The following is a 23076-nucleotide window of genomic DNA, read 5'->3' as shown; positions in this document are numbered from 1 at the left end:
GAAATGGCCAAATTGATTTTGGTTGAGCAAAAATTTAGCTTTGTGAAGTTTTTCAGCCCTCCCACTTCCTGGGAGTTGTGCTTTCCTGGGGTGTTTTCCCCTCTTTTATTCTTTCATCCTTTGTCCTCTCTTTTTTCTTTTTCTCCTGAGATAAGTACAGAATGAATTGTGTTCCCTTTCCTGGCGTCAGGTGCAGCTCTTTCTGTGTGTATCAAAAAGCAAGTTAAGGAGCAGACTCAAAGTAAAACAATTAAAAATGAAAGGCAATTTATTAGAGTTGGGAAAGCTTTGAAACCTTTCAAAATCCATTTTATAGTCCACAGTTAAAGTAATTCAACTCTAGTTCCACACAGTTGAAGTTTCCAGTGTGAATAGTCAAACATATGTAAGGCAATTCCCAAGACATCAGTAACTCCCATTTCACACAACACTGAACAGTTTAAATTAGATTGAAACTTTCTTTAAGGTGAATAAAAATAGATATATTAATGATAACTATCTTTTCCAACATATTCAAATAACAGTATGGTGACAGGATTGGTCTCTTTCTTTTTTTACCTGTTATTTTTAACACTGTGTTATGTAAAGGAGAAACATTCTGTGTGTGTTGCATAACATCGTTCCTGGATTCTCTGGTGTGTACTAGTGTTTTGCTTATGGATACAGTGGTTTTAAGTGTTGGAGTTGAGGTTTTCAGCTGGATGGCCAGGTCTGGACTTCTTTTGCTAATGTGTTTTTCTGTCTTAGTCTTAGTGACATACAGCACACTTATGCTCTAACCTGAGCATAATTTCGTGGCAGCCCTGAAAGTTGCTTTCTGGTTTATCAGCTTTTAGGTCATCTGTGAATAGGAATAAATACCACAGAGTATATGGGACAAATCCTTTCTCCAGATTTACTATCTGCTGGCTGCAGCCTGCTGTGGGGACTTACTTGTTGCAGCAGCAGGAGAATGCAGTAAAACTTAAGGAGAGAACCTGGGCAATACTAACTAACCCAAAGTCTTTGAGCTTCATTTTTTCCTCTGGGGGAATGTAAACCACATATTATACTCTAAAGAAAGGTGCATCTGCCTTGAAATGAATATGTTGTTGTTGTGATTTGAGTCTCTTCTGGAGGGAGTTAGGAATGCTTACTCTACACACTGAAGAAGTGGCAACAAGGAGGCTTTCTTTATTCAGTCCCTGCCTGGCTGGTTAACACTAAGGCAACCCACTAGCCACAGTGCTAGTGAAAACACACCAGTAGGTTTTTTTGAAGGTGCTGGAAGTGCATTCAGTTATAACCTATTCTAACACAACATTATTTTCCCTTTGGAAAGAGTCTGAAGAGGAGGAAATAAGACTGAGCCTGGTAACACAAATGGCAGTGACTTGTGCTTAATGTGCCTTAGTGTTTGTGTGTGCACATAGCCAGTATGTAGCTGTTGCACATATTAGATGAAATGAACTATTATTTGGCTGATTTTGAGCAGTTCATTGCCCACCTTCTGTGCAGTAGCATAAGGAAACTGTACAAACAAATACTGGTTCTCTCTATGGTTTGAAATCCTCTGGCCGGATCTTCATCTCAACTCTCTTCAGGGAATAGGTTGATCCGTGCCATCCGTACCAGGTGATCCCATCCATGTTCTTGGTGTGTTCTCCTTTCCGGTAGTAAACCCCATTCAGATTGGAGTCTGTGCAGCAGTTGTACCAATATCCACCTTTTAAAAAGCCAAATGAATAGATTCCTGGTGAGTCATTTACTTAAAACAGGTATGTTTTGTATTCATCATAAGAATTACTGCTCTTCCCAGAGGAGAGTGACCAGAATGGAGCATTTAATCCCTGGAGCCTTTATAGCTGGGATTGCAGGTAAACTCAAAATTTAACATGGATACCATATACATAAAGGCTTTACAGTTCCATAGTCAGATTAATCCAGTGGGTTTTTGTTTAGTTGCACATATCTCTTCTAGTATTTCCTTGACATATTTCTGTCTCTGTGAGAGTTAGCTTAGGAAATTAGTTTGGGATCATAGCTTGGGCATCTTAAAGCATTTAAGAGGTCTCTGCACACTGCGAGTAAGATGCACTATTTTGTTGAGGCTGATACCAACAATTTTATTTGCATATCATGTGTGGGCATAATGGGGAAATTAAAAATAAAGGGCAAGATGCAGTGAAGGCAATTATCTGTGTGACAGACCTCCTATAAAGATAATAAATTGAACAAAGAGAGTAACCTCATTAGAGGCTCTTTAAGGTATAAATAAAGATTGGAATGCAGGTGAAACCTTGAAGTGCAAGTAGGATAATAATATAGGAGAGTAATTACAAGTTCCTGATACTAACTTGAAACCTTACAAAAGAAAACAAAAAGATCTTATACAGTAATAAATCCCTGCATCGCTGAATTGCATCAACATCCGATATAGGCATAATGGGCTGGGTAACAGTAGGTGAAAACATGCATTCAATCATTTGAAGAGCACTGAAGTCTATAACATACAGTCTGGCTTTGTGTAAATCAGCTTTAAGTGCCAGATTGCCCACATAACTGCCAAGTGGGTATTCCAGAGTTGATCACCTCTCCATTTGCCAGCCAGATGCTCCTTACTAGTTACTTGCAATGAGGGAATCTTGGGCTCTCTATGAATTACCCAAGAGCTCTCTTGGGACAGGAAGATGTTTGTTCATGTTTTACCTTTACGGAACTGGGCGCAGTCATCCACACACTTGTCATTGTCCTTGTCTTTCGTGCTGAAGGCTGTGTTGTTGTGGTACCTGAGGGAATCCCGCCCTGTGTTGCCTGTGTAGTTCCCCACAAAAAGGCGATAGCTGTTGATTTCGTTGCTCAGGGTGAACTGCTTATATTGTGCATAGCGTGTGTTGCCTTCCCAGTCCTGCCACAGAACAGTGAAGAAGAAATAGGTCCTATTAGATTAGTTATGAAAAACCCCACTGTTTATTGCTACATGCAGTGCATGTTACGTATATTTTCTCAGTCCTGGGTTTTTCATGGGTATTTTTTCTGTCTCAGGCTGCAGAAACTTCCCTTCTAAGGCAAAGAAACTTTCCAGAGCAAAGCATTATATTTCCAAGTCTTGCCTACACTGGTATTAAACAACATACGTGGAAACCTGGTGTGCCACTCTTGCATTCAAAGTCCTCATCTCATAGTGTGCTGCCTCAAGTCACTTTGTTTTCCTCTCTGAAACACTCACTTTTAGATATAAAGCCTTTTGGATCACTTTTTCCATTATAAATATCCCATCCCTCAAAACTATTATATGAGCTATAAACCTAGTTTAAGTCAAACCCAAGCCTGTCATAGACTGTAGACATTGTTTTGGAGTAATACAGTGCAAACTCTTGTATATAGGCTGGAAAAAAGTTCTTCAAAAGGAAAAGATTCAGTCTTTAAAACTTTCTGGAGCATCTTTGTGAATCTTTACATCTGAGGTGGTCAGCAGTTTGATCTCTGCAGTGGGTTTCCCAGGGTTCTCTAGAGCCCCACAAGTTCCCTAAGACACAATCTGTATGCAGATGGAAGGTTGTCCTACTGACTTTGGGGTAGAGAACGTAATTCTGTCTTGTTCTTGAGTGTATCACTAGGCCTATCCTACTTCCTTCTCCTGCAGTTAAAGCATGCAAATTCTTTGGGCCTCCTATAGAGACAGGAGATGGTATGTGCTGCTGGGAAATCCCTTTGTATTCAAAGCTTTTTTTTTTTCTGGTGAAATTAAATGCTTATTGATTACCTCCAGCTCTACTCGCAGAACAGTGGGGCGCCTGGAAAGTCTGTAGATATTCTCATTTCCCAGCCAAAAATCCCCCCGAATATTGCCAAATCCTTCCTTGTACTGTTTCCAGTCCCTATTGAAAGATGTCAAACCAACTTTCCGTCTCTGGATGATAGTCCAGCCACCTCCATCTGTCTCCATGTCGCAGAACACCTACAGGAGGAAAAAATGCAGTGTTTACTTGTCAGTAGATTTAGGAAGGTTCAGTTCTGTTAACACAAAACAAGACATTGTTCCAGATTACACAACTTGAAGAAATTCCTCTTTTCTTTCTTTAATTCATGGGGAAAAAAAAAAGATGTTAAATGAACCCCTTTTCTCCTTTCCCTCTTAAATGTACATTCTTTACTTTCTTTAAGTTTGCCTAAAGATACTGAGTCAGAGTGTAAGGTATCATAACTCAGTACGTACTCTTTTCATCTCTGCAGTAAGTATTTCTTGATTGTATGTGAAAAGACATGCAATATACATTGTGCACTTGGCATCCTTACCTCCAGCTCTGGACTCCCCAGAAATTCATCAGGAGGTAGCTTGTAAACCCCAGAGATCCGGTAGTTCCTCTGGTAGAGTGAAGAGCAGTCATAGACAGCATCTACTTGAATAGGAAGCAGGAAGTAAGAATGTGAACAGCAACAACAGCTTCCAACAGGAAACCACAAGGGTGATTTCTTGGAAGCTTAATTTGTAATACAAGGAGTAACTAAGTGAAGAAAACTTCCACAAGTCTCATGTTTTCCTGAAATGGTTTAGTTTTAATCAATACATGCATTGGAAAAAGAGGTAGTAGCACTGGGACTTTGATGGGGTTTTTGGGTTTGGTTTTCGCCTCTCCTAACCAAAGAGCAATCTCCAGTTTCTCTTCCCATTGCTACCACTTGCTGGAAGGTATAAAGATTTATTTGCTGTCCCCCTCCCAAACAATAAAGGGTTATCTAGTAGAATGGCAAGGGCTGCTCTGGATTGATGAAACTCACCCTGATGCTCAAGCAGGTTAGCCAGGTTTGCAGATGAAACCTATTTGCTAGCACTTTTTGCACCAGAGCCTATGACAGAGCTGGTGGCTTTTAGCTGCAGTCTGTGTCAGTCTCTGCCAGCCTACTTTCCTCCCTCTGCAGGAGCTGCCTTGATAATAGGGAAAAGCACAGCTATTCTTCTGAGGAAGATAAACCAGCTGAAGCAAGGCTTTATCCATTCTGACAGCTTTCAGTTCAGTACAGACTAGGTGTCTCTTACCTGGTTTAAATACCTTTGCACAGCTCCAAAGAGACTCGTTATGGTATAATAGTAAAGACCTCCAGTAAACAGTGGTGTGTCAAAACTAGCCAAGTGGAACTTTAGGGAAGAAGATTTTAGTAAATAGATTTAAAAGTTTTTCCTTTGCATTTAAAAAAAATAAAAAACATAAAAAAAATCTAAGTGAAATCCTTTGGCAAACCCAGTTCTCCCAGAAAACAGGAGTGGATTTTAAAGGAAGCTTTAAACATTGCAGCAGATTTAATTTGAGGAGAAAAGTCATCTAAAAAGACGCTTTCTTCTAGAAGCGGTTTTGCAGATAGCTGACCTACAAAATGCACCTGCATTCCATGCTTGGGACAGGCCTGTGCAATCACTCTGTGCAGTGAAATTTTGCCTCGGGGAAGAAAGGATTTGGAACAATTTAAGTGCTCTGGCTAGGCTTATATCACAGTTTGCATCTTGCATCATCTGCAGCCTTGAATGTTTGAGAATTATCATTCAAATAACAGATAACTCTTTTACTCTGGTTTCAAGATAGTCATAAAGATACAGTTACAAGCCTCAGTAAGGCTTGGACAGCATTTCTAGTGGTTTCACCAATCTCTAGTCCCTGTCAGCACTGTGAACGCAGAGGATATTGCTGCCAGATCCCTTCCTTTTTGGATCGGTACTGTAGTGCTTAGAAAATGAACTGTTAGACTGAGTTCCTCGCTGTACAGATACAGTCCCTGCTCAGTTTTCCCATTCCTTAGTAACAAACATACAGATATTAAACCACAGCTGGATCTTTGCACTTCTGACAGATGAATCCAAATGGTTTTCTCAGTATCACCTGCCTACAGAAGTACTTTAAGCAGAAGCATTCAGAATGCACACTTGCTAATCGTGTTAATGGGACATGCTAGCATTAAGGACTAGTCACAAGTTCATTCTGAGCATCAAGAGGTGTATCTGGGAGCTTGGTGGCTCCCTCCTTACCAGCTGAAGTTTGCGTGACCGTCTGAGCTGCCTGGAGCTGCATGATATCTATCTGGTTGTTCATTTCGGAGTATTTGCTCTCAGCATCAATGAGGCGGGACTCCATCTGCTTGGTGCTCCCTTCCAGCTCCATCACTTGCATGACCACGTTCACCCAGTCGCCTTCCTGCTTCTTGCTGAGCTCCTGCAGCATTCTGCTCAGGTTGGCTACTTGCAGCTTGAGCTCTTTAATCTCATCACAGCAGCCTGTCAACTTGGACTGTGCATTCCCATTGAGCGTCCTCCTTTTAGGAGGCTTCTGCAGCAGCGCTGGGTAGATTGCCACAGACACAGTGACAATGCAGAGCCAGGCCAGCTGAGCACTGGATCTTGCTGGCATTTTTGCTTACAGCAACAGAAAACTTCCAGCTGGCTGTGGGTAGTCTGAATGCAGCTGGGGTAGGTATGAAGTTGGTTGCAAGTGCTACAGGACCTAGCTTTCTTCCAATGAAAGGAGTCTCTGAAGGTGGAGCCTGAAGAAGCAGCCTTTTTTCAGACCCGTCCTTTCAGAGCCTATGCACTTTGGAAGTCTGTCTCAAAGCATCTTTTATGCAATTTGGTGTTTACCTCCACCCCCCTGGAGCTATGAAGCACTTTCTGGCCCCTCCCAGATCATCTGTTCCTATCAGGTGTTTACAGGGTGAAACTAGAACAGCATTCATCCAAAAAAAGGTTGGGGAGAGCAGGAGAGTCTTCACTCAGTTCTGTGTTGAAGGGGTGTGGTGGAGGGCTAGGAAATGCAGAGAGTTTCCAGCAATTATTGCCTGCTGGATTGAAGCCCTCTTGGTGACTTGTTCTGGCACTTCAGTAACATTAGAGGAGCACTAGAGGTCCAGAATGTGGAAAGTCTTTCCCAACAGGATGAGTTTATGAAAGTTCAGGGAATGTAACTCCCTAGCAGGTAGCCCCAGCTGCAACAAGTCCTCCTAATACCAGAAGCTGAGGGGGTAACTCTATGCTTGCAGTCCTTCTTAATTTACATAATACTGTGGCAAATTCATCTGTTTAACATCTGGTCCTCCTCCCTCTGGACACTGGTGTCTCTGCACTATTTTGTAGCATTCAGTGCTGCTATTCTTAGAGATGGGATATGTGAGGGTGGGGTGGAAAGAAGTCTGCAAAACATCTAAGTCAAAACTCATGCCTGTGTTTACTCATAGTGGACAAGCAAAAGGACATTAATTAATGCTGAAAGACAATTTATTTACAACTGACAAGAGGTGGGTTTCTTTACAGGCAATGTGATCTAACTCCAGTATTAGGGAGGCCAGTTTGTTAACAGGATTTAGAGGGGAAAATCTGTGGGTAATTAAAATGTCCACGGTTACATAAGTGTAGATTTAAGAGCAAAGCTTAAATCTTTAGACACTTAGAGTATAGGTGAAGTATCAGTTGGCTGAGATAGCAACTTCCAGTCTCCTGTTTTATATCCTTCAGCAGTTCCAAAGTTGATTGTAACTGATCCCAGAGTGAAGCTGTTCCAGCAGTGGTGCAGCTTTTTACAAAAGGTCTGCAGGTTTTGCTCTAGATCCTTATGGATAAGTTGTTTCTCCACAAGCCAGCTGCTCTGGCATTGCCCAAAGTGTGAGTTCTTGCATCTTCCTCTCTGATTGTGACAAGTGGCAGAGGTAAGATGCAAAATGAAGAAATAAATGGTTCATGTATCTGCTCCTGGGGCAAATGCCATGAAAGCTTCTTGGTGTCTAAGAGAACAAAAGAAAGCTCCTTTCTTTGTTCCGTTTGTAAAGAAAAAGAGAAGAAACCCAGCTGAGATGTGCTATCCCAGCTAGACTTCTCTTGTTGATCCAAAGTGGCTGCAGGATTTCTGCTTGATTGGAAAAGGCCTGGTGATCTGACATGCATTTTAGAGAAGCAGGAAGCACAGTTTCTTGATGGTGCTATTTCTCTTCCTCCTTAGCTTTGCTGCACTTACTGCTAGATGCTTTGTTTCTGCCTCTGATTTGTGCCACAGCTGGCTAATAGTTTTTCTGCAGAACAGTAATGAGAAACCCCACAGGGTACAGAGGTTTAGGAAGATGAGAGCAGCAAAGCACTGAAGGGGTGGAATATGAACACAGACGTTTCATAAACCTGAATTTTCTTAGAGGAAGAAGAGCAGATCTTTTGGAGGAGGTCAGAATAAGAGATGCCTGAGCAGGCAGCATGAGTGCCTTGAGTTTCATTGTAGCTGAATGTCTGCGTGCTGCACTTCAGATGGAAACCACTGTAATGTCAACTGGTGAGGCTGCAGTGTGGTACTGGACCTGAGGTATGCAAGTACAACTTGATTCAAGTGCTGAGGATACCTCCACAGCAGACCTTAGGCTTCAGTCATGTTTTTGTCGTGGACATTCCAGAAACCTTCCATAGCAAAATTGCTTTTTATACTTCAGACCAGAAAGTGCCACTGCACACAGATGAAAGCCTGACCTTTTTGTTCTGCCTCTAATCCTGTCTGAGCCCTCTTCCAGCTGAAGCTTCTGTCATTCCCGGGGGCAAATTCTTCTCAGGCTTCCTGTGATGAGAAACATGTTTTTTGTCAAAGTTGGAACAAAGAATAGGGCAGGCCAGACTCTGGCTTCTCCACCCCAAAAAGCCACCCTGCTAACACCCACATCGTGTTAACAAGATCTGTTCTGCTGCTCTCATTCACCATAACTCTTGTGTCATACACAGTCTGAATTTCACTCGTGCTTACATCACGAGGGGCAGATGTGGAAGAGGGGAGCCACTGGTAGGTCCATGCATTCCTTCCTTGTACATGTTTTGGAAGGATCCAAGGTTTAGCCAAATTTGCACACAGATGTTAGGAAGCAGTGCAGAAAGGCCTCCAAATCCCCTATCTAAACTGGGGTATTTAATTGGAAATGAGGCAGCCAGGGACTTGCATATTTTGATTCACCTGTTTAGAACAGAGATAATGCTTCCTTGTTCCGTGTAAGGGGGTGAAAACAGGCATACTGTGCAGGAATGGAAAAGAGCACAAGCCTTCCCATCTGTCATTACTTTTGAGGAAGCATTAAGAGGGATTTGGGCAGACATCTCTCTTGGCAGAGACCTTCGCCTTAATGGAATTTGACTGCTTTATGAGTATCTGAAAGATGAATCTTTCTCTGCTGCATGGAGAACTGAAGGTAGTCACTTAGGCAGCAATAGCTGCTGATGTTGGTCATTGCCACATCAGATCCACTATAGGAGTTGACAGTCTATAGGAAACTGTTCCACTGTCAGGTACTGCTGCACTTAACAACTTGAATTCAGGATCCTATTACATTTTGTAAAGAGGCATCATTTTGGGCATAGAAAGGGATAAACTAGTTCCATGATCACCAAGTAGGTCCTAGTCCTGTTTTTCTCCTTTCCCCCAGTGCTTTTAGAGAAATCCGGTGTCATTTAGTCTGAAGTCTATCGCCCTAGTTTTCTTCTGTTATATTTTGCATGTGGAAACGTTCTGCTACATGGTAGCTTAAAAGATGAGACCCTAAAGTCAAGAACATGAAGCAGATCCTTTTTGACTTTGTTAACTATGTAGGTTCGACATGACTGGGAGAATAGAGTCTATACATGGTTGCAGTTTGTATATACCCTATGCTTATAATGTTGGTTGATGTTACCAAATGCAGGTATATTAGTATTACTTGATTAGAACCAGGTATCTCTTATCCCTGGAGGGCTGGATTAAGTCAGGTGGGTTTAAATAACTGCTTTCTCTGGGAAGCTGTTCTGGCAGGTGTATGTGAATCTGAGACAAGAAGAGCTCAGTGCCCTGTGGCTATTTATTTGGTAGCCAGTCATTGCAAACCCTTAATATGCATCCGGCAAATGCTTCAAATGAGGCATTCCTGGTGCTTGCTGAGGTGGCAAAGTCTCTCATCAGCACTCAGAGTCCACACTATATCAAGGCTCTGTGAAGCACAGCTTTCCCATCCCAGGAGGTGGGAAACTGTTCACCTCTGGTTTTGGAGCTGCTTGTGAATGTGCCAACACTCACTCTGCAATAGCTTTGTAATAATAACTAAGTCCTTAGTACAGTCAAATACAATTGTTGCCTACTGCAAGTAATGGTTGTAAATCTGTGAGGTTGTGTAGGAACTGGTGGTACAAGTGAGAGGGCCTGATGAGAAGCAAACCACTGATACTTCCTGCAATCATTCGTGGTATCTTCTTTACTTAATATATCTGTTCTTTGCATGAGCACTACGTGAAGACTTTGGCTTTGTGTTTCACCTTTGTCTGCTAAATATCTTCCTTGCCAGTTGTTTTTCTTCTCTCCCTGCACTGAATCTGGTTAATAAAGACTAGGTGATACAGCACCCTTTGCAGGCTGAGCAGCAAGGCTGGCTGTGAGTTTCCTTGTGACAGTAATAAAATTCTCCTATTCTCCTTTCAAAGCTCAGGAATGGTTTTATTTAGTTTACAAGCATTTCCATCAAGATTGGGAATTTGGCCAATTTTAGTGCCTGTGAACAGTGCAGTGCACCCTTGCTGAAAGATGAAGGGCTGCTGGTCTGGCCTGTAAAGCAATCCATCATCACAGCTGTATCAAAAACAGCTCTTTGCTGGTATTAGTTTCTCAAACATGTTTGTTGCCAGCATAGGAATAATTCTCAGTGGTGTGATGGAATTTTATTGGGGTTTAGAGTTGTTTGGGGGCACTTGGTTGTTTCCTGAGGTTTGTTTAATCAGGGACTCAGGGATGCCTGAACACAAGCTGTAGAGCTGAGGAAACTGGCCAACAAAGCCAGTTCCTTTTGCCAGAGGATTATCTGTTCCCCAAAGTATCCACAAAGTAGCAGGGCATCCACTTCTAATCCTGGAATCAAGCTCTCAGTGTTGCTTCAGAAGGAAAAGCAGGCTTGGCTTAGGTTGGTACAATCTGTCACAGAGAGGAGCTGGTTGAACTTGGGGAGTCTAACATAAAGAAGAGTTTGGCTGCTTCTCTAGACTGCACACAAGCTGCTTTATTGCAAAATAAGGGCTTCTCTCCCATGTTTTGAGATGCTTTCTGGCAATAGGAAATGTGTATGTTCCCTCACAGATAGGCTTGGGACTTCCTGAAAATGCTCTGTTGAAAGATGTAATGCTTTCATTATTGTGATTGATGTCAGTTTTAATTCTGCTGTGCTCAGATATGCAATAATGTATTGATTCTAGGTGGGACAAACTCCTGCAACACTTGATAGATAAAAGTCAGTTTTGCAACTGATTAATCCTGATTTTGAAGGGAAGTATAAGGATCTAGTCTTCTTTTACTGTATCTTCTCCTCACTTTGGTTATTGCATAAGATATGAAATCAACTGGTGGGTATTAAAGAGTGAATTTAGTGCATTAGTTCAAAGTATATAAAAATCTTTTTGATATAGAATCATAGAATAGGGTTGGAAAGGACTTAGGCAGTTTTGTTGTTTCTATGGACTCCCGTTCTAATAGTATGGAATGGTGCTGGCCTGAGGAAAGCTCTGTCTTGACATAGTTTCAGGAGAGTTTATGCAGGTACATAGAATGTGGCATTTAAAATGATCTTGAAATACTTCACTTGAGCATTAATGCTGGAAGGCTCTGCCAGTCCATACCAGCATAGCAGGATACTTTGGCCTTTTCCTGGTAGATGACATGTGTAACCTATGACCTACCAAACCTATAGCTAGACTTCCAAGAAAGAGGAGATACAGTAGTCATCTTCTATGGCCTGCTGCTGAGCCTTCAAGTAAAGTAAGTGGTAGTGGTGGCTTTTTTCTGTCTTCTAAACAAAAACGAACAAAGGAGTATGTTCTACCCTCAGTGGATAGGGAGAATAATTGATTTTCACCCTTAATCATAGCATGGTTTGGTTTGGACAGGACCATCCAGTTCTAACCCCTCTGCCATGGACAGGGACACCTTTCACTAGACCGTGTCACCCAAGAGTCTGTCCAGCCTGGCCTTGAGCACTGCCAGGGATGGAGCGTTAAACTTTATATTACCCTGAATTAGGAATGACTGCAAGGAAATCTCCTGATAAACAGAGGCTTAAGTTACTGTCTGCTGAGTTAGCCAGCAGTGTTGTTTCTATCTTGAGAGATGTTTTCTCACCTCAGCCTTTTATTCAGAAAGATTTTCCAGTTATCTTCTATCCAGATAGAGGGAGAAATCTATCCCTCTGGTTCTAATCTGGTAAACTGCCCTGATTGCAAGCAGCAGCACTGCCTAAACCCCCCCCAGCAACTTTACCTGGCTGGAACATTAGTCCTTTGGGTCCTCTTCTATGGGCTGGGATGCTTCTCTGTATTGTGTTTCATTCTGCCCAGTCTCCAGCATGATAAGTAGGAAACAGTTCTGTAGAGCTTTGAGTGTTACAAAACTGAAGATGGTTCTGGCTGAGCACAGACCTGGTCAGATCTGCAGGGAGAGGGGCAATGCCTTAATGGTGAGAAGGTGAAATGGTAGGGAAGCACAGAATTCCGTGATTTCTAAACGTGCATTCTGAATGTGTCAACAGAACTCTACGTGGAAACGCTTTTCCAAGAGCAGTACAATCTGCAAGCCCGCTCTCAGAGAGAACTTGTGTGCTGAGAGTTGTGAGTCTGTTGGAAACACATTCCAGTCAGCTGTGGTGGCAGTGATGGTATCAGAGTTGTCAATATCCTCTCAACAATCAGAGCACACTGAATCTAGCAGATTAGAAAAAGCAGTCAGAGGTCCCACAAGATCAGAACTTAATCCACACACAACTGTGTTTCCTTTAGCCTGTAAAACCGAACAGCAAAACGGTGCTGTGATTATCCAGGTTTTATGATTGTGGAGAAGTCAGTCAGTGAATGTTCAGCCAGATTAATAAAACCCACTTTGATGTGTGAGTCTTGCTTTGGAGGCATTGTTGTTCTCTTCTTGGCAGTTGTGCTGCTCTGGTTAGGTCCATTCCTGTTAAAGCAGTGAATGTCCCCATTTTGTGTATATTTTAATGTGGTACATCAAAATGTGAACTAACTGATAGGAGATTTCCCAGTCAGTGGCTTCTCCTAGTCCACAAAATTACCTATCTTTACTCACTGTGTGGGCGAGATGTTTTGTTAAAAGTTTGATTTATTATTAATAATGAAACCTAGTATTGTATCTACTGCTGTGTGTTCTTTTAAATCAAAGTCTTTCTCCTTTCCCTTCCCTTCTTTCCCCTCCCTTTGATTAAATCTAAATGTAGATGGATTTGAAACATTTAATTCTACTTTGGACAGCCAAGAATGTAAGAAACAAAAAAAGAGTAATGGAGTGCAGCAGGGAGCATCAGCAGAAGAGCATTGCTAATTGCTGAAGAATAAAAGATAATGGCCAATTTTGTCAGGAAGTGTTGACAAGAAAGATAACTTTGTAGTAATGAACTGGCTGACATGCTGGAAGTGATGTGTCTGCCAATGACTCTTTAAATCATCAGGGTATGAAATGTGACAGCCATTTATCACTTTTACGAGGCACTGCTGCCTAGCTTTCCCTTGGGAAGCATGGAGGTAGTACATTCTTTGCCCGTCTTGCTAAAGAAAGGCATGGCTGTATTTCAAGTGCTTCCCATTTCTGGGTGCCTATCTTGAACTGTGACTATGGTGCATTCATAGCCTGACTCAATCTGATGGAGCTCAACCATTCTGAGGTCCTGTTCCCAAAAGCATTTTGCTTGACCTTCCCAGATATCCAGAGTGTGTTCAGGAGCTTGGTTCCTTGGTTGTCAGGAGAGGAAACCTCCACAGACAGAAGAGATATAGCACTCCTTTGAAAACTTCCCCTGTTTTGTCTGTTCAGAGTAATCTTTTTATTACTATAGATTTCCTTGGCTCAGTGATCAACAGGCCTCTTATGTTGAGGGGGAATATGCCATTGTGATGATAGCAGGCAAGAAGGGGCATTTCTGAAAGCTGCCTGTATCTACAGGAGCATATTCAAAGGCCTTTGAAAGTCTCTTTGTGTTGGTTTCAGTTCACGTTTTGTTTCTTAGGTTATGCTGTTTCCACTCCAAATGTTAACTAGCATTAAACTGGACTGTAAGGGGGTGTTGTAGCATGCTCAGTCTCATTGACATGGCTTTCAATGACTTGTGCTTCTTGTTCTCCAGTACCTCTAGGGAAAGAGGAGAGCAATGAAAAAGAGTGTGTCTGTAAATAAGCTTTATAAAATAGCAGAAGCTTCATAAAAAGTTAATTTCCTCATTAGATTGGGATTTAGCAAGCACCTGTGTGCAGACAGAGCCATTTCTGGTAGGAAGATCAGAAACCCAGTGTGAAATAGAAGTGATTTAAGAGAATAGCTGTATATCGTGGTGCTGAACTGGAGAGCCAGGTTTGTGAGTAGCCTGTCTGCTTGTACTTAAACAAATTCACCTTGCAAAGACAAGGTGCCTTACTGGTGCAGACCTGGGGACTGGTTATGATGGTGGGAGTTAATGATATGTTCTTGAAAACCAGCAAAAGAGGAGCACCAGTGCAGAGGCATTATATGAAACTGAAAGTCTTTTTGTGTGTGTTCCTGGTGACATTTGTCAACTGTTCTAATGATTTACATTGTTTTCTGGATCATACAAACCTCTACTCTGATGTTTAAAGGAGTTAGTATTCTGTTTAACAGAAAGGAGGGGAAAAATTAGTGCTGTAGAGTTCTTAATAAGTGCAGTTTGAGAAATTATGCCTTTCAGACTATTGGCAACTATTCTTCCCCCTATGCATGTTGCTGTTTAGAATTGATAATCATATGCAATCACTGTTTTGTGTAACAAGCTTGAGAATATGTGCAGAGAATATGGGTGCACCTATTGTTTTGCAAATATCATTCACTTGGAAGTTTTAAACAAAAAGAAGGGTTTTCCATTGGTGTTTCTAAATGATGGAGCTTGGGATTATCAAGCAGAAGCTCCTACCAACCCCTAATAATTGCCAACTCTGTGGAATGGTCTGTCTTTCTGCCTTTTCAGCATTAACAATAAACTGCAACAGCCAGAAGCAGCTGCTGGGGTACTGGAATATGCCATGAAGCACTTTGGGGAGCTGGTGAGTCCTGCTGGATAACTCTCCATGTCTTATGCCTTCATGAGGTTTGTAGGTGGGGGTTTTGTGTGTGTGTGTGGTGGTGTGGTTTTGTCAATCCATCACATTCTTGCTTATAATAGTGCATCTTTCATACTGAAGGTGCCTTGCTGGCCCTGGAGGTGTATGCTGTATACTTAACAAACACAGCATATGGGTAAGATAGCTGGGGAAGGCTGCAATAACCTCATTTAGAGGAGAATTTAGCAGCTCTTGTTGACACTAAATGCAGCTGTGGGCAGCTAGCAACTTGAGAAAATAAGTATTTTTATTTAGAGAAGCTGGGAAGGGAAGGAGCAAATTCCTGTTCTATGTGTTAAATGCTTGAGGGCTTTTGAGAAACTGCATCAACACATTCCAGATAAGGATTTAGTGGAAGTTGTCCCTCTGGCCTCTCATCCAGGAGGCACATGAACCTGTCAGAGAGTTCACAGATATTATGTAGAATAGTAGATTACCCAGTCCCTTACAGCTTTGACTGTTCAGAGAAATAAAATCACCCCATCCTGTGTGTGTTCTGTGCCCTTCTCTGCACGACTTACCCTTTTCCCTTTCTTGTTTCTTTTTTGTAAGCATTTAAGTTGTGCTCAGGGACTAAAGCATCTGTGCTCTCCTGCCACGTCTACTTTGTTAAAAAGATGATGTTGCAGTAATAATTCTTGCAGTGCCTTAGGGTGATTGGGAAGAGGAAGGCAGCCCTGCAAGCACAGTAAATGAGCCTCTTTCATTAGGAGCCACTAGAAAGTGGGAACACGTAGCATGAAATGGTAAAATCCTCTGGTGTAGCATTATAGTGTGGTTTTGACCTAGGCTGGAAAAGAATTCCTTTCTGGGAGAAATACAGACTTCAGAACATCTTTGAAGCTTTATGATTCCTTGGGTGGATTGAGCAAAGCTCTCTGTTACCTAATTCTGACCTCACTCTTTAGCAGGAACGTCGATCAAAACACAGAGTTTGCCAGAAGAGGCAGTGAAAAGACATTAAGAGGAGCTGTGAGCTCTGCTTTCAGGAGCTTGCTTAATATACTATGAGTGAGCTGAGAAGATAAAGGCTGGTATATAAATGTCCTAAGTGGAAGACCTGGCATGCAGAGCATGGTTTATACTTACCCTGCCTGCAGACCTGGGGAAAGAATCTATTCTGCAGCCTGTGTCAAGACATGAGCAGCCAAGGACTGAGGAGAGAAACACATTGGCAGGGATAAATATGGAAAATGTATTAAGGCATTTTATTTCTTGAAAATTAGAAACAATCTAGAAACAAAGACTGAAGAGAAGCTTGTGCAGCTGATAATAATCATTGCTTGGCTTTCTTTTACAGTCTTTGGTACCAACCACAGCCTTTCCTTGTGAGGGCTGTGATTAGACCCCAGCATCATACTACCTCTTGTATTAAGCTCTGTAGCACTACCCAAACACACAGTGTGCTTTTTGGGTTTGGGTTGTTTTCCAACCCATTCCTGAACATAGGGCTGTTGTTCTTGTGTAAATGCAAACATGCAACAACAGGAAGTGGAATATTTTATACATTTATCCTTTTTCCTACACCACTCACTCTCCCTCTCCAAAAAGAAAAGCACCAGCTACTGAGCTAGTATTTCACTGGCACTGAATAAGGGATGATGTTGGATTGATCCCTCTGGTAAACCTGAATTCATCTCTCTGCAGGTTGAGAAATACTCAGGATTCCTGGTTTTGCTCTAGCTCAAGGCTTTTCTCTGCATCACAGAAGTCCATGAGGATATTTAGAATGAAAACAAGGCTCAAGTGTCAACCACAGACACAGAATTTTTCAGGAAAAGCTGCAGTAGTTAATACAGACTCATCACTATTAATCCCACTATTTATTTGGAATATTTTTTGGGTTATTTTCCCCCTTAGGAAATTCAAGCTACCTGGTATGAAAAGCTTCATGAGTGGGAAGATGCTCTGGTGGCCTATGACAAGAAGATGGACACAAACAAAGATGATCCTGAGCTGATGCTGGGACGTATGCGCTGCTTGGAAGCTCTTGGTGAATGGTAAGAGGGGAATGCCCATCTGATAAGTTAAGGTCTTTCTGAAATAATCTTCAATCTTATGATCAGATCAACCCCATTTGTAACAGAGAAAGAAACTGTAAATAGAGGAAACCTCTCAGGAAAAGTTAACTGGGCAGCCGTTTGTCAAAAGCAATCATAAAAGGAGCTTGTTGTGGCCCTTCTTTTTAAACTCTGATTAAAACATGAGAGGTTTCTGTATTTGTGGGCAGACCTGTGCCTATCCAGAATGCATGATCTTTTGACAACTGTTAGTGAAATTGTCTGTAACTAAGTGTAATATTATGCCAGATGAATTATTCCCACTTTAAAACCCTTTTGCCCATCTTATAGCTGGTCGAGTTGTTCATTATTACTCTATTTTAGCATTCATTAAGCATTGTCTTTGTGGATGTTTGGTACTTCAAGCCTTATGTTAAATGTGTGCTGTCAACATGTAACTGGTTAGAGTTGGTATTTGTGAGAGAGTGAACTGGTAGTGACTTAGTGCTTGCTAGTTCACTGTTTTCCTCCCTGTTCAAGTCCAAGAAGATAATAGGAGAAGGCATCCTGTGCACTGTAGCGTGCAGTTCTACCCAGGGGCATATGTGTTTTGGTCCAGGTTCCGCCTTCCTACTGAAATTTTCATGTCATGAGCTCTCTCCTGATGGGTCCTGACGTGAACCCATGGGGTGGCACACAGTGAGGAGATTCTTCTCCACTAAAGTCATTTTACTGTTAGAGAAACAGAGCTGTTTGAGAAACCAAATTCTGACAGCGTTTTCTGCACTTTTTGTTTCTCAACAAGGGTGAGGCAGATTGGGTGTAGCTTTTTCAGCAGGAAAAATAGATCCTCTTACAGAGCACAGTCATCTTTTCTTACTCTCACTCAGTCTTCTTTTCTAGGAATAGGCAGTTCCCACCAGGGATTTATGGAATTTCTCCCTCCTGCAGGACATATATTTGTGGAAAGCGTCCTCTGAACCTCTTGCTTCTTCATATATCAGTGACAAATATACTACAAGAGGATGCTTTTCTTCTGTTGGAGCTAGATAACATGCATCTGTAGTGATAAGAGCAGTCAAACCTCAGAAAGAACTGTCTACTTGCTCTTGTGTTACAATTGGCCTACAATTGTCCTACAATTCGGAGGTGCCTTTGCAAAGTGCTGCCTTGCAACTAGCTGTCTGTAGAGACATCATCCTGAGGCTGAGGGTTCTGTGGTTTGCCTGCTGGTATTCTTCCATAGTGTTCAATTCAACTCTTTGTGCTGCTGGAGTCTGCTTGCAGAGTATGACAGTTAATCCAGAACTGACACTATGCAGCATCGTTATTTCACTGTTCTGTGCAGTGATGTTTTGGAAGGACAGCCAAAATATTCCCAGCCATTTGTCTCCTGATGCAGTTACATCTGCAAGAGCCATACTACTGTATTAGCATCCATGAGGTCCTGATTTACTGCTGTTGCTAGGTTTGGCTTGTTTTCTCATTTCTTTTGTGGGTTTGGGGTTTGGGGTTTGGGTTTTTTCCCCTCCTGGGCCATTAATCTGTCAGAATGACTGTCTTGCCTGTGGCAACTCATTGGTTCTGTTTAACTACCTCATCTTCCTTCTGAGGAGGGGAGAAGACGACAGTGGAGATGGCAAGGTGGCCTCCCACACAGTTGCTACAGAGTATCCAGCCTGAGAAATTCAGGAACTGCAACACCCCCAGAAATTAGTTTGATTAATGGAGCATTCCCAGTTGATTTCAAAGTAATAATATAGAAAATCCTGATGCTTCCTTTCCACTGGAGACGAAAGATTCAGTTCCCCACTGAGATCTTGCTGTGATGAGTCTTCCTACAAGGTTACAGCAGCACTGATTCTCTAGTCTCTGTCTTCATAGTTGACAATGTGTTTATCCAAAGTGATTGATAGCAGGAGCCATGCACAAGCTATTCACATCATGTGTTTCTGGTACTGACACTTGCAAAAAATGTAAGTGTTCCTTGTTTGGTGTGGTTTGGTTTCTTCTTGGGAATGGTTTGGGTTGTTTTGTGTATTTGTAGATTGGAGCTGACAGGTCAGTTTGTAGTCTTCGCTAACTGCTGAGGAACAAATGCAAACCTTTGTCTGGAGTTTTGTGTTCAAAGCATAGCATGCCTTGAAATTCCTCTCTGATGATAGGATTTGTCATCAGCCTAGCATGTCTGAGCTGGCCAAAGGAGAAGAATCTTGTTCGCCTCTATAAAGAATGATGGGGCTGGTGGTTATCTTATCTGTGGAAAGCGGTGGTTTAACAAGGTGAAGCTCTTAGAAGAGGCTTTTTGCTGATCCAAAATTGTGGATTCTTCTTAGGGGGCAGCTCCACCAACAGTGCTGTGAAAAGTGGACACAGGTCAACGATGAAACTCAAGCTAAGATGGCTAGGATGGCTGCTGCTGCTGCCTGGGGTCTAGGTAATGTATCCTGTGGTGGGATATGACAGCTCACAATGTGGGAGCACAGCTAGTTTTAACTGCAGAACTCCAAAACGTAAGAAACAACAAAATCAAAGAACAGAATTATTTACATTGGGCAATGAAGCATCATTCAACACTACGTTTACATAAGGTCTCCCAGCATGGTCTCAGGTAACAAAGAGACCATCTTACTGGTCTGAGCAGATGATCAGTTGCTTAACTGGTCCCTTTTACTTGGTCTTACATTGAACATTGCTCAGTTGTGGAATGACATTAATAGAATTTCTCAGATTTGTGTCAGACTCTTATTTACAAACTAGAACAATCTGTTGGGGTAAGTTGTGTCTGCTGAGTAGACAATCTTCAGTGGAATAAATCTATAAATGGTCCAACTATCTGTTATGTTGATAGCCAGCAGTTTATTGGAGGAGCTTCTAAATCACTTGCTGCCTGCCAGCCTGTGTGAGAAAATGTCATCTCTTCTTTCTGGACACTAATTCACTCCAGTGTTCTGGAAATGTCAGCATTTCAACTTCTTCATTACAAAGAGTGCAAGAACCTTTTCTGTGAGGTTAACCATTTGCCTAAAAGAAAAATGCCAGTGGTTTTGCTTGTCTATAACATTGTCTATGTATATATATGGTTTATGTGTATGTATATATACAGTTTCTGTATATAACACAGACTGTCCCTGCCAAAGACAAGCTTCTGGAGACCTGACTTAAATGTAGAAGTCCACACAGCATTCAGGCCTAGTTGCTGATACCTAAGTGCACTGTAGCGTAGTCCTGTTGCAGAGAAAGCTGTTGTATAACTAAGGATATCTGTCTCTGCAGGTCAGTGGGATAGCATGGAAGAATATACCTGCATGATCCCAAGGGACACCCATGATGGTGCTTTCTACAGGGCCGTATTGGCTCTTCATCAGGACCTCTTCTCACTGGCTCAGCAGGTAATTGTCTTCTTTGTTGGCCTCCCAAAACCTAGCCTAAGTTGAAGTAGGCTATACTGCTGCATGGAAAGACAATGGCTTTAAACAGTCTGTCTTAACCTATGAATTGCTCAAAACCTTTTTATTCTGTTGATGTATTAGACCTTACTGAATGAGCTTATCCTGTATTTCCAGCACTGAAGCAGCACTGAATATATGTAAACCACATAAATATATGTATAAACACAGGACTGAATACATGTACAGATAGTAGTGGTTCAGTGCTGTAGAGCGTAAGAATGTTGCACTCATTCTTAGGCTTCTTCACTTCTATGTCTGTTTTCTAGAGGAAGGATTATTTCAGCAGAGGTAAAACTTGGTAAAAGGCATTCATGCCTTAAGACGCACATAAGATTCTTCATAGATGTTCTGTGCACTTCTGTCTGTTGCAGCTTTTTCAGTGAATTGTTCGTATCCATCATGTACCAGGATTTTTCCTTCAATTTTTCTGGTAACAATTACAAATCCTAGATTGATAGGAGAAATCAAGGTATGATCTGTTAAACACATCCATATTGGCATGTTTTCTCATAGGGGAGTTTTGCAGAGTGACTTTTTCCCCTCTGTAAACGTGGAGCTTGTTATTTACTTTCCAGAGAAGCTCAAGTAGCATTTCTCAGAATTGTTATGTGCTGGCTTGCCAGCTTAGATAAAGGAGCAATTCAATCTGCTCTGTCAAAACCCATACGTGGATTTTTGGGTGATGTGCCCAGTAAAATTGGCCAGGCATTCAGAGGTGTAGGGTTTGTGATTAACCTTTAACATTTTGAACAGGAAAGACTATAGATGAGAGATTATATAATGGCTGGAACCAGAGCTGGGTTTATTTCATGCTTGAAGAGCGTATCTTGGAGGAGGAAGAATGGAATTTGCTGTCCTGTAAAATTCATGAAAACCTGTTGGGTTACATAAAAGAGAAAGCTATTTTCTATCCCTGCGTATTATCAAATGATGTGTCTTGAGGGTTTTTTGTAAATGACTCTCCTGCACTAAAATGTGAACTTCTCTTTCCCTCTATAAATGTTACTAATGATGATCCCTACATGGCAGTAGGATTAGAAATACTGCAGTTTAGTATTTTTTAGTCCAAATTTCAAACTGTGCAGGTTATTAATGAAACCCCATTGACTTCTCCTATACCAAACCCCTGTTTTCCTGCCAAATCCTTCTATTGGTAGCATCCTTTCATGGTTCTTGTTGAAGAATGGGAACAAAGCCATGAGGTGGAACAGATGAATAGCAGTTCCATCAGTTGTCTCTAGACAAAACATACCACATTTGCACCAATACGTTGTTCTATTTCAGTGCATTGACAAAGCCAGAGATCTGCTAGATGCTGAGCTGACTGCCATGGCAGGAGAGAGCTACAGTCGAGCTTATGGGGTAAGTGTGTCTCAGCCTTCATTCTCCTCATTGCTGCTTCAGAGTGCTTCCAGAAGTTGCATAAAACTCCTGAGTAGTGCTTGCATTTAAGGTCCTTTCCACTCTGTGACTCTATGATTGTCTAAATACTGGTATATAGCAGTGGATTCTTTACCTGTTGGGCAGCATATGTACTTAAGATTTTGATGCCAAAATACTGTTCCTTAATTATAGATGTGCTTTGTAGTGATTGGAATGGAATGTGATTGTTTCCTTCAGGCTATGGTATCCTGCCAGATGCTGTCAGAGCTGGAAGAGGTTATCCAGTATAAACTTGTACCAGAGCGCCGTGAAATCATTCGCCAGATCTGGTGGGAAAGACTGCAGGTACATCTATGTAAAGATCAAGGATGGAGATGCTGATGTGCTGTGTGATGTGCTGATGTGAACAGCTTCCTTTCGAATCAGCATGATGGCTCAGCAAGTCTCTCCGTTTCTCTTTTTCTCCTAATAGCATATATGCTTACAGGGCTACGTGCTTTCTCCTTTGCATTTGTCCTGGTGGTTTTTGGTTTTGGTTAATGCTCCTGAGGTGTCTACTGATGTGACATTTAGTAAGGTGATTGAAGTCTTGAAATAGATGTGATGGTTTATCTCAGATGCTGTTTATCTCAGTGTTGGATCCCACCCAGTAATACTGGTTTGGATAAGGCTAGTTTGAATTTTTTACCTGGCTGGCTGCATTTGAAGAAGCACATTCTCTCACAGTGCTGGAAAACTGGACAGAGAATTTGTGTTTGTAAAAGATTGTCCAGTTCCTCTTGTTTTGTCCTCTTACAAGGACATTTCCAATTGACTGGTGGCACTCAGGGACTTGACTTAGCAGTAGACTTGGCAGTGTTACGTTTATGGTTGGACTTGGTGAACTTAAAGGTCTTTTCCAACCTAAGTGAGTCTGATCTGTGATTAGCCTTGTCCTCCTAAAAGACCTGTAGCAATGCTGCCTTTCGTGTATTTAAACAGAAGACTGTGCCTTTCTTACTCTAAACAGCAAAAATCCAAAGCACCTCTGAAGATTTAAATCAGCCAAATATTTGGAGACTATTTTCTTACAAGAGGCATCCCTACAGTGAAAGTGAACGTCAGCAGCTGAAGTTGTTCCTACAGGAATACTGTT

General features: G+C 41.8%; 2 protein-coding genes across 5 annotated transcripts in view; one reads left to right on the top strand and one right to left on the bottom strand.

Annotated features, from left to right (window-relative positions):
- Positions 1-23076, top strand: part of MTOR (mechanistic target of rapamycin kinase) — a 64015-nt gene that overhangs the window by 19408 nt on the left and 21531 nt on the right. For all 3 annotated transcript variants that reach the window (XM_061347989.1, XM_061347988.1, XM_061347990.1), the window contains 6 exons: positions 14974-15049; positions 16967-17106; positions 19443-19543; positions 20383-20498; positions 21843-21920; positions 22179-22286. In XM_061347989.1, coding sequence (XP_061203973.1) covers positions 14974-15049; positions 16967-17106; positions 19443-19543; positions 20383-20498; positions 21843-21920; positions 22179-22286 — 619 coding nt within the window. The remainder of the gene's footprint in view (positions 1-14973; positions 15050-16966; positions 17107-19442; positions 19544-20382; positions 20499-21842; positions 21921-22178; positions 22287-23076) is intronic.
- Positions 251-9189, bottom strand: ANGPTL7 (angiopoietin like 7). Of its 2 annotated transcripts, none has more exons than XM_061347992.1 (5): positions 6002-9189; positions 4279-4382; positions 3746-3940; positions 2689-2887; positions 251-1705 (listed from the first exon to the last, which is right to left on the bottom strand). In XM_061347992.1, exons 1-5 carry the CDS (start codon positions 6378-6380, stop codon positions 1536-1538), a joined length of 1047 nt encoding a protein of 348 aa, XP_061203976.1. In that variant the 5' UTR covers positions 6381-9189; the 3' UTR covers positions 251-1535. The 2 variants fall into 2 exon arrangements, with proteins under 2 accessions (XP_061203976.1, XP_061203977.1); XM_061347993.1 differs by having other exon boundaries at positions 4279-4379; positions 6002-9188.

The sequence above is a fragment of the Neopsephotus bourkii genome, unplaced genomic scaffold (assembly GCF_033783945.1).
Source record: "Neopsephotus bourkii isolate Nb327-2 ecotype Australia unplaced genomic scaffold, CSIRO-AGI_Nbou_v1 NB_333, whole genome shotgun sequence".
NCBI classification, from domain to species: Eukaryota; Metazoa; Chordata; class Aves; order Psittaciformes; family Psittacidae; genus Neopsephotus; species Neopsephotus bourkii.
The sequence above is the reverse complement of the archived record's forward strand: the minus strand, read 5'-3'. Positions and strand labels throughout refer to the sequence as shown.

Coding starts and splice junctions, on each gene's coding strand:
- ANGPTL7 (XM_061347992.1), bottom strand. CDS start 6,380: ATGCCAGCAAGATCCAGTGCTCAGCTGGCCTGGCTCTGCATTGTCACT. Junction 2,888..3,745: donor TTCTGCGAGTAGAGCTGGAG/GTAATCAATAAG, acceptor GTTCTGTGGCAG/GACTGGGAAGGCAACACACG. Junction 1,706..2,688: donor CTGCGCCCAGTTCCGTAAAG/GTAAAACATGAA, acceptor GCTTTTTAAAAG/GTGGATATTGGTACAACTGC.